Source organism: Dromaius novaehollandiae, unplaced genomic scaffold, assembly GCF_036370855.1.
Source record: "Dromaius novaehollandiae isolate bDroNov1 unplaced genomic scaffold, bDroNov1.hap1 HAP1_SCAFFOLD_69, whole genome shotgun sequence".
NCBI lineage: Eukaryota > Metazoa > Chordata > Aves > Casuariiformes > Dromaiidae > Dromaius > Dromaius novaehollandiae.
This window is the reverse complement of record NW_026991326.1, coordinates 189,180-199,759: the sequence shown is the minus strand read 5'-3', so window position 1 is coordinate 199,759 and position 10,580 is coordinate 189,180. Positions and strand designations below refer to the sequence as shown.

At 60.7% G+C, this 10,580-nt stretch overlaps 1 protein-coding gene across 1 annotated transcript in view; it reads left to right on the top strand.

Moving 5' to 3' along the window:
• Positions 1 to 2,919: 2,919 nt before the first annotated feature.
• LOC135325798 (scavenger receptor cysteine-rich type 1 protein M130-like) overlaps positions 2,920 to 10,580 on the top strand; it is a gene marked incomplete at its 3' end in the record, with an annotated part of 33,523 nt that continues 25,862 nt past the window's right edge. Inside the window, exons 1-9 of the mRNA XM_064503785.1 lie at positions 2,920 to 2,986; positions 4,016 to 4,330; positions 5,751 to 6,059; positions 6,293 to 6,607; positions 7,642 to 7,959; positions 8,042 to 8,356; positions 8,774 to 9,088; positions 9,783 to 9,845; positions 9,928 to 10,249. Coding sequence (XP_064359855.1) covers positions 2,920 to 2,986; positions 4,016 to 4,330; positions 5,751 to 6,059; positions 6,293 to 6,607; positions 7,642 to 7,959; positions 8,042 to 8,356; positions 8,774 to 9,088; positions 9,783 to 9,845; positions 9,928 to 10,249 — 2,339 coding nt within the window. The remainder of the gene's footprint in view (positions 2,987 to 4,015; positions 4,331 to 5,750; positions 6,060 to 6,292; positions 6,608 to 7,641; positions 7,960 to 8,041; positions 8,357 to 8,773; positions 9,089 to 9,782; positions 9,846 to 9,927; positions 10,250 to 10,580) is intronic.

Genomic DNA, 10,580 nt, shown 5'->3' with positions numbered 1-10,580 from the left:
CATGGCTGGGAATCGACTTTGAGGTCACTCCTGTCCCAGCAGCATACAGGCCTGCAGCATTAGTAATCTCTGATTTCCAGGGTCTGTGTGCTGTAGAAATTACCCCTGTCCATCAGCAGGGAGCTTGTGAGCTTTTCCTGCAAGGTCTGTACTGGGTCTCTGTTCTTCATGTGTACACCTGCTTTAATATCACCTTTGGGACTGTAGCATGTGAGAGGTCACCGATTCTCTGTCCAGGTATGTTCTGATTGGAGAATGGGTGCAAAGGCTCTTGGAGGAGGCAGAGGTAATGTCACCCCCAAGGAAAGGCATGAGAAAAATGTCCACAGAGGCCTCTTTTTGGCAGGAAAATAGGCACAAGAGAGAGAAGAGATTTGGCCAGGTGAAGCCCCTTGGGACCGCTTCATCTGCTTCCTTGAGGTGGGAACTGAACGTGAGCAGGGCTGAAAATGGATGTTCCAAGAAAGTCCATTTTTAAAGCCTTTAGGGGATTAAAAGCAGCTTCCAGGGATGGAGAGTTGGCCTTGCTGTGTTTTTGGGCTTTTGGGGTGCTCTGCCTGCTGCCATGTCTAGTTGTGGCCCCTCTGTGTCCCTGATGCACCATGCTGAGGCAGCAGTGACCTCAGAATCAAGATCCAAGCCATGTGCCTGCTCCTGGCCTATGAGGTACTCAGGCAGCAGTGACCTCACAATCAACACACAAGCCAAGTGCCTGCTGCTAGCCTATCAGGGGCTCTGGGAGAAGTGACCTCAAAATCAACATCCAAGCCCTGCGTCTGCTGCTGGCCTGTGAGGTGTTCAGGGAGCAGTGACCTGGCAGTCGGCATTCAAGCCGTGTGCCTGCTGCTGGCTTATCAGTTACTGCAGCAGGAATGACCCCAAAAGCACGTGTCCCACCCATGTGCCTGTTGGGGACCAAAACAGAATGGCACTGTGTAAGACAGCAGAGAATCTCTAAGACAGAAAGTGATGATGTGGTAACTATGATCTGTGGCCAGAATGTGTGCATGTGAGTTGCCAGTGATCATGATGTGCCTTCCTCCCTGTGTACCAGCAGCCATGATGAGCCTTCTTCCCTGCGTACCAGCAGTCACGGTGTGCCTTCCTGCCTATGTGTCAGCAGCTACGGTGGGCCTGTCCTGCTGGCCTGCCTGCCTGCCAGGGATCAGGAGATGTCTTCCTACCTATCACAAGATGCCACAATGCTTAGGAGATACTTGGAGGAGTGGCTGGGCTTGATTGCTATGTAACCAGCCATTGTGTTTTCAATAAAGGATCTTTGCACTACCCTACCTCAGGTCCGTGTCGTTATATGCCACGTGTGCCTACTGTTGACCTCTCAGGCACTTAGGCATCAGTGATCTCACAGTCAGTATCCAAGCCCTGTGCCTGCTGGGAAGGGAAGGGAAGGTAAATAAATTAAATGCAAAGTGCTCCTGAGAGGATAAGGACAACATCCCATGGAAGGGCAACATAATAGAGTAATGTGAAAAAAGAGAGCCACAATAATATTTGAAGAGCCTAATACAATGCTCACGCCTTTCTCAATAGAAAACCACTGAGTAAGTACAAAAGTAAAATACATAACCATATGTGAAAGTCTAATGGCATTGAAATGTATGAAAGTGTGCAATAGCAGCATGGTGGGATGCTGTGAGATGCCGTATCGCTTGTGTGAAACTGCAATGAAATGTGTGTGCTGTTCTGCATAAATGGTGGTGTGCGATGGACAGGAGTTAGAGAGATGGAGAGATGCTGGGTGCCAGTGGCCCTGGGCTGCAGTAGTGCTGTGAGCTGCGAGCACTGTGCCCCTGCAGCACAGGAGACATCCATCCCCCTGCTCAGCTCTGAGCATGGGGGCTGGGGAGTGTTTTGGTCACCTGCAGAGAAAAATCCCCCTCTAGGACCTGTGCCCAGCACCTGTGTCTGCAAAGGCAGCAGGAGCAGCCCCTGCGGCCCCATCCCTGGGAGCAGGTTTGGGGCTGGAGCAGGCACAGTGGCTACGTGCAGTGACACTGCTTGGGGAACCAGGCCCAGAGAGAAACCACCGTCTTCCTGGCTCGGGCGCTGCTGCAGGGAGAGCGCGGCGCAGGCTGCCGAGGTCACGTGGGCTGTGGTTTGTGCACCTGCAGGCGAGGCTTTGATCTCCCGCTCAGCCCCGGCGAGGGAATAAGGGGCTCTTGGTGAACACCGGGGAGGGTGAGGGGGGGTCTGAGTGCCTGGGCTGCCCTGTCTGCTGTCAGAGCAGTGACATGCCCCAGCTCCCTGCTCCTGACCAAGGCACCCACCGCGGGGCGGGCCAGGAAGGGACTGACAAGCCCGCGCTCACGGGATGTGGCTCTGGCCATGGCAAAGAGGGCTTTCACCGCTGCTGCTCCCGGCACAGCAGGGCTGTAGCGGGGTCAGGGGCTGTTTCTGTTTCCTTCCCCTCCTGACACAGCCCGTCCCAGGGGCAATCCCAGCTCCACGGTTCCCATGGTGTGGGGACAGCTGGACACTCACACCTTGGGCACGTGGGCAAACAAGAGTATGAGATGCCCAAAGCTCCCTGTCCCCACAGTGGGATACGAGGGGCGACAGACCCATTTTCCCCCCATGGTCTGCCCTGTCCCACTGGGATGGGCCCCATGACGATGCCCCAGAGCAGCGACCGTGACATCCGCAGTGGAGCCGTGCCTCATATATGGTCATGAACGGTGCTGGAGAAGTTCATTGGAGGGCTGGGCTGTGTCAGACGGGAGATGACGCCTGATAATGTCTAAAAAGGTGCCTGCTGCTTCGATTGGCTCCTCCTGCAGCTGGGCCAGCACCTGCAGATATATATTAGCCTCCCATCTTTGTTGTCCTGCGCGAGTCCCCAGGAGCTGTGTCAGGGAGTGGGGTGCAGCAGGGCAGTGCCGTCGGGGCAGGAGGCTGCGGATGGAGGCAGAGGGCCTCCTCGTCCCTCGGGTGCTGTGGCTGCTCCTCTGGGTGCAGCTCTGCAGGGGTAAGTGCCTGCTTCCTTGTCCCACAGCCCTGGGGCCACTGGGCACCAGCAGGGTCATGGGGATCCCTCTGGAAAAGGGGTTTCATCCCACAAAGCAGTGAGACAAGGGTCAGAAGGTGCTCAAGTCCATCGACCCTGTGCCGCTCTGGGTGGGAGAAGGGCGTTTGTGCTTCCAGGGCTCCTGTGCTTATGGCAGTCGGTGCCTGGGTGTGCTTCTAGACACCTCGTCCTTGGGCACCCTTTGGGGACCCCCTGTGCCCCCAGTGCTGTGCCCCGGAGCTGGCGGTGGGTCAGCTGGTGACTGCAGAGCTCAGCAATCCCCAGGGCACAGCCAACCCCCCGGGTGCCCAGGAGGGTTTCTGTGCTGCTCGCTGCCCCATTTCAGGGTGAGCCTGGCCCAAGCAGGGGCAGTTTGTGCCCCGCAGAGAGAAGGGGACCAGGGCATCTGCGTCCACAGCCCGGCAGAGAGGTGTCCTTCCTGGGGGCCCTGGCCAGGGGCAGGGGCTGGGCTCATCCCCATGGGCGAGGAGGGGATGTGGGTTGGGAGGGATTGTGGGGATCATCTTGGTGCGGAAAGCCCTGTGGGATGCGGGTGGGTTTGGGTGGTGCCCAGGGCAGGTGGTGGGCAGGGGGCTGGGATCCTGGGGGGGGAGGGCAGCAGTGTGTGGGGAGGCCTGGGGGTTCAGGGCTGCTCGTGGGGCACCAGGCTGGGGAGGAGCGGGTGCCCTGTGCAGAGCCTGGCAGGGTGTCCGGGTGGGCATGGGCAGGGTGCAGGGGGCTGATGGGGTGCGGGGAGGTGCCGAGGGCTCTGGGGTGGGAATGGCCCAGCAGGATGGGAGCTGGGCATCCCCCAGCACAGCCCAGTGCAGCCTGTGGGGAGAGGAGGGACCCGGCACTGCCGCAGGACAGCGCGGAGGGGAGAGGGCTCACACCCTGGTGCCTGGGACTTGGCCCCAGGCAGGGGACCGCGCACAGCCACAGCGCTGGGGCTCGGTGCTCCCCTAACCTGCCCTGTGTCTGTGTTTGAAGGTGCTGCGGAGGTGAGGCTGGAGGCTGGAGGCAGGCGCTGTGCTGGGAGAGTGGAGGTGAAACACCAGGACCAGTGGGGGACGGTGTGTGGCCATGGCTGGGACATGAAAGATGCTGCTGTAGTTTGTAAGCAGCTGGACTGTGGATCTGCTCTCCAAGCCCCTCAGTATGGATATTTTGGGCCAGGATCTGGGCCGATTTGGCTGAGCTATCTTGAGTGTGATGGCACCGAGGCTGCCCTGTCCGAGTGCAGTCATGATGGTTGGGGTGAACATGACTGCATTCATGCTTGGGATGCTGCAGTGGTTTGTTCGGGTAAGGAGTCAGGCAGTGCCTCACCTTTGGGGTCGGGCCTGGGATCAGAGCACTAACCGGGCTGTGCCCTGAAGGAGAAATGCGTGGGTACCAGCGCAGGCCCTGACGTGGCTGCTCTCGCTGCCAAGCTGGGACTGTTGCTGCTGCTGTCCCTGGGGAAAGCCCGGGTGAGCCCATCCCCGGGTGCACAGACCCCGTGAGGGTCCTGGGGGCTCAGCCCACTCCCAGGTGGTGCCTCATGCTGGGAGATGAATCCCCCACACTGCCCCGTGGGGTCTCTTGGTCTCCATCGATCTCCTCCCATTCTGCCAGGACCCGGCTGGCAGTGCTGGGGGTTCCTGTGCCCTAGACCCCAGGGATGACTTGCTCAGTACCCCATGGCCGGGATAGGGCATGAGATGGCCGTGGCCCCTCGGCTCATTCCCCTCAAACGCAAGTCCCTCGGCTGAGCCAAAGGGGCTTTTCAGAGAGGAGAAGAGCAGGGCCTGGGCAGAGGAGCAGGGCAGCAGGCAACACCTCGCACCCCGTGCCCAGGGCCACCCTGCGAGGACCAGCCCCATGTGGGCTCGGGGCTTGGTGGCTGCGGGGCCGCTGGCTGCTCCCTCCCGTGTCACTGCACGCTCAGGCCAGCCCTGCAGGTCCCCGGGGCTGTCACCGCCCCGTGGGGAACACGGCCCGTCCAGGCAGCACTGTCCAGCTGCTCCTGCCGGCCCCGGCTCCCCACACTGCCCCGTGCCACAGGGCTTTGCCAGCACTCGCTGACCCTCATCCACACCTGCTTTTGCAGTGCGCGATGGTGTCAGCCCAGGCTGCACACGGGTCTCCTGCTCCTCTGCCCGGTCGCTGGCCTGCGACGTGCTGTGGCCCTGCCTGGGGACACCCCTCCCCGGGCTCACGTCGGAGGGGGCAGCTGGCCCAGGCACCGACCCGGTTACAGCTGCACCACTTCTGTGCCTGGGACGTGTCACCCCTCACAGACACCCCGACACCCCAGGACAGCCCCGGGAACAGGGCGCGTTTTGGGCTGCTCTGAGGCAGCTCCCCAGCCTGGCCCTGAGCCCTGAGCTCTGCAGGGGCTGAGCAGGCTGCAGCAGCCGTGAGCGCCTGGGCAGCTTCTCCTGGTCCAGGTGCTGCAGTGCTGGGGCCTGCGCTGGGCAGTGCCGGGCCTCTGGGGCAGCAGCATTTCCCTCAGCAGTGCCTGTGGCTGTGGGTCCAGGACAGACACAAGCCCCGGGGCGCTGTGTGGGTGTGAGAGGAGGTGCAGGGGGCCCTGGAGGGTTTGTCATCAAAACCCACTGACAGCTGCTGCCAGGATGTTCACAGGGCATTTTGGATGTGGCTGCCATAGAAATTGTGTGGGATGCAGGTGTGTAACTGCTGGAAGCCCCTGGGAACTCCCCATCGTTGGTGTTTTTTCCAGGATTTGTCCAGCTGGTTGGAGGAGACAGCCCCTGCTCAGGACGTGTGGAGATCAGAGATGGAGACCAGTGGAGACCAGTCTGTGACCCTCACTTTGGTCTCAAAGCTGCCGATGTTATCTGCAGGGAGCTGCAGTGTGGCACAGCCCTGTCCGTCCCCGGAGGAGCTCACTTTGGAGAGGGGGTCGGGCCCACCTGGAACGGAGAGCTGCAGTGTGTGGGGAGTGAATCCCTCCTCTCCTCCTGCCCCAGGATGTCCCTCAGCAACCAGACCTGCACCCATGCGAACGATGCTGGTGTCACCTGCACACGTGAGCATTTGGGGAGGAGGTGTGAAATGCCTCCCACGAGCTGTGTGCCGTGGGGCAGGGGAGCAGGGAAGTGACCGTGCTGAGCATGGTGTGAGCACAGGAGGGCTGGAGTCATTGTAATCTTAAAATGCTGTGGAAGGAGCAGGAAGGGCTGCTATGCCTTTGGTGTCTCCTTCAACACCTGAGGGTGCAAGAGCACAAAGCCATCCTCACTTTTCCTCCTCTTTCCCCAGAGTACACAGGATTCAGGCTGGTGAATGGCAGCACGGTGTGTTCGGGGCGGGTGGAGATCCAGGTGCTGGGAACCTGGGGAAGCCTCTGTGACTCTCGCTGGGACGTCGCCGATGCCCACGTTCTCTGCCATCAACTCAACTGTGGATTTGCTGAGTCCGTTCCTGGAGGAGGGCATTTTGGGAGAGGAACCGGCCCTGTCTGGAGAGACAGCTTCCACTGCAACGGGACTGAATCCCATTTGGGACAGTGCTCTGTGACTGCCGTGGGGGCCTCCCCATGCTCACATGACAATAGTGCTGGTGTTTTTTGCTCAGGTGAGTGCAGGGAAAATGCAGGATTAACTGAACTTGCCCCTTGTGTGTCACATGGCAACCCGAAGCTGGGGAACCCATGGCAATGACAAACTGAATTTCTTCCTGGAGAAACTGTGGTTCCCCGTGGAGGGACTGAAAGGGCTTTGCCTGTTCAGGCAGACCTCTTTGCCTTGTGAGAAATGAGGAGTGAGCACGGAGGAGACATCTCTGCCTCCCCAGGGCAGCTGGTTCAGGCCCCAGGGGCCACCACCAGGCCTGGGCTCCTCTGCTCCCCTCCTGCAGCTCAGGCTCAGGACAGGGCTGTGGGACACAGCTCCACTCACTGCAGCTGTGAAGGACCCTCTGCTCCCTCCTGCATCACACAGCCCCATCTCAGACTGCAGAGAGCCCCGCAGACCCTGATCCCACCACCGGCAGGGGCTGCCGTGGGTTCGCCTAGCAGGAGCAATCCCTGGGGCTGAGCTGCAGAGTGGGGCTGGGATTTGCCCTTGCTTCTTGTCAGTATGAACCCAAACTCGTCCTGTTTTATCAGAAAGGCCCTTGGCCGTCTGCTTCCTGCCAAGGACACCAGCTCCCAGGCCCCGATCCATAGGGATGCAGAGGGGGAGAGACGTGTGGGCTCTCCCCTGGCTGTCTCAGCAGAGGCCAGTCCCAGAGCAGGGACGGGAGCAAGGCTTGGCCTTGTCCTGTCCATCACCCAGGCCTTGCACAGGCCCCTGCTTCCTCCTGCTGGAGCTGCTCCAGATTCATCATTAAGGACGTAGCTGGTGTCTCTGGGATTTGCGCTGACCTCCCACACTTTTCCATCTCTGTCCCTTCCTGAGAAACAGCAACATTTGTACTCAGCAAGGTTTAGTGAGTGGAGAAAAAGAAATCCCTGGGAAAACTCCCATCCTTGAGCTCCTTACTGTGAGCTGGATACAGCTGGGTGAGCCCCAGGGTGTCTGAGGACAGCAGAAATGGGAGACACACGGGAGGGTGCAGGGCTGTGCAGTGTCACAGAGGGTCCAGGGCATTTCCCTCTCTCCGGGCAGGACCCTCTGAATCCCTGCGGCTGGTGGACGGAGGGAGCCGGTGTGACGGGCGAGTGGAGATGTCCCTGCACGGGGCGTGGGGCAGAGTCCTGGATGACCAGTGGGACATGGACGATGCCAGCGTGGTGTGCCGGCAGCTCCAGTGCAGAGAGGCAGAGCGAGCCTACAACCCGCCGAAGCCTGAGCGAGGGACGGGCCCTGTGGGGCTGAGAAGGGTCCGGTGTGCAGGGGAGGAGACTCGCCTGGCCCTCTGCAACACCTCCCTGCTGGAGGCAGCGCCGGCAGGAATTGCTGAGGACGTGGGGGTGGTTTGCTCGGGTGAGTCGCTCTGACGGTCCCCGACGTGCTGTGCTCCCCAGGGCTGCGAACCTCTGACAGCCGGGGTTTCTCCTGTCTGCAGGGAGCCGGCGGGTCCGGCTGGTGAACGGGACAAGGCGCTGTGCCGGGAGAGTGGAGATCTACTACCGGGGCACCTGGGGGACCGTCTGCGATGACTCCTGGGACCTGTCTGACGCCACCGTGGTTTGCCACCAGCTGGGCTGTGGGGTGGCTGTGGAGGCGGCCGGCTCTGCTCGTTATGGGGAAGGCTCCGGGCAGATCTGGCTGGACGACGTGAACTGCTCCGGGGGTGAAGCTGCTCTCTGGGACTGCCCTGCCGGGGCCTGGGGGCAGCACAACTGCAGGCACAAAGAGGACGCAGGAGTCGTCTGCTCAGGTCTGTGCAGGGAGCGGTGGTGGGAGCCTGGTGCCTGAGGAGGTAGGGACGAGGGGAGAGCAGGGCATGGTGAGACTGTCCCTGGCTGCCCTGAGCCCCCTTCCTGCCCCCGACCTGGGGACACTCGTGCACACTCCCCATCAGACTGTTACAGGGAGAGCACAGCTGTCTCCAGGGGTTAGAGGGGAGGGCACTGCTGCATCCCAGGGACTTCTCTACTCCCTTGGTGAAACAGTGACTTGCTGGCAGTGTCCTCTTCCTGTCTGAGCCCAGGGGTGCCCAGGAGGGTCCCTGCTTCTTGGAGTAACTCTCCTCGCCCTTGGCTACTGCAGGGGGGATTGTCAGGGATGGCTGCAGTTTCTCTGTCCTCACCCCAGGACTAGCTTGATCCCCCCAACTTTGTGCCTTTCCTTCCAGAGTTTGTGGCCCTGAGGCTGGAGAACAGCGACGGCTGCTCTGGGCGCCTGCGGGTTTTCTACAACGGGACGTGGGGGAGTGTTTGCTCCAACTCGATGACTCCTGACACCGTGTCTCTGGTGTGCAAAGAGCTGGGCTGTGGAGATGGAGGGTTCATTGAAACACATCTGGTGTATGGCAAGGTATCTGGCCCCGCATGGCTGGATTATGTTCAATGTGGGAAGATGAACAGCTCCTTTTGGCAGTGCCCCTCTGCTCCCTGGGACCCGCAATCTTGTGATGACCAACGAGAAGAGACTCACATCACCTGCAATGGTAATGCTGGAGGCACCTGAGCACAAAGGTTCACAGCAGGTTTTGCTCCCTGTTCAGCAAGGTGCAAGGCAGAGAAAGAGCTTGGAGTGGCTTTTACTTTCCATTTGAGACCATTCTGCTGTCAGTGACACAAACATGCCTTCAGCGCTTGGAGGGACACGTGTCCATCAGCAGTAGCTGTTCTGACCTCCCGGCATAGCCCAAGGAGGGGCAGAGGCACCTCTAGGCAATGTCTCCTCCATCTCCCCTTGGACACCTCTCCGAGCTGCCTGTTGCTCTCTGTCGCCCGTAGACAGGCTCCAGACAACCTCCTTTTAGCTTGGGAAGTCCATGCAGAGCATCCTGCTTGTGGCTGTGGTTTGCTGAGGGACTGGGAAGAGGGAGAGTGAAATCAGTCCTGGTGGCTGAGGGCTGTGCAGAAAACAGGCACTGCCTAGAGCACTTGTTGCACCAGAGCTCAGAAAAGCCTCCCCTCTGGGAACATCCTTCTGCTCCTCTGCTAACCAGGGATGCTTTGGGGGTGAGCAGCCAGGGGTAACCCTGGAGTGCAGCAGTGTTGTACACTGCATTACTGGGGGCTGCAGCTGTGTGCATGACCAAGGAGGCACTGGGAGGTTCAAGCACAGGTCAGTCCTGCTCCCACCTGTGTGGCCCCCACGGAGCAGCCCCTTCACCGCAGCATTTCCTTCTGCAGGGAGACGACCAGAAACGCCCCCAGCCCCGGTGGCCGAGTGCCCCAACTCTACAAGCTGCACAGGTAGCTGCTCCTCCGTGTGCCCTTCTTGCCTGGCTGGGCTCTCCCAGCTGCCCCAGTGACAGGGGGTTTCTGCCTTTTCCAGAGACGGAGAAGATTCGTGCCGTGGGAGGAGAGGACGGGTGCTCGGGCAGAGTGGAGGTTTGGCACCGCGGCTCCTGGGGGACAGTGTGCGACGACTCCTGGGACCTGAAGGACGCTGAGGTGGCGTGCAGGCAGCTGGGCTGCGGCCCCGCGGTGTCTGCCCTGGGGGAGGCTGCGTTTGGGGAGGGGACGGGTCCCATCTGGCTGGAGCAGGTGGAGTGCCGAGGGACGGAGCGGTCTCTCTGGGACTGCTGGGCCCAGCCCGGGAGCGGTGCCTGCCAGCACAAGGAAGATGCTGCCGTGAATTGCTCCGGTGAGTGGCAGTGCTTTGTCTCCTTGCTCCAGGACATGTTTCCCCAGCTGGGTCCTCACATGGCCCCAGAGCTCCTCAGAGCAGGGATGTCCCTGGGGAGGTCAGGTGTCTGGTGCCAGGTGGGGAGCAGCTGTTGTGGGGCTGGGTGTCCTCAGGCCTCTGCCTGTGGGATCCTGCAGCCCCCTGGGTGCATCCCCTGGGCTGCCTGTGCTGTCCTCCCCACAGCCCAGAGCAGAGGGCCCTGAGCCTGTCACAGGGACCCAGAGAAGGACAGTTCAGGTGGGACTTGTAGGGGACATCTGCGCGCGCGCACACACACACACACACACACACCCCTCTCT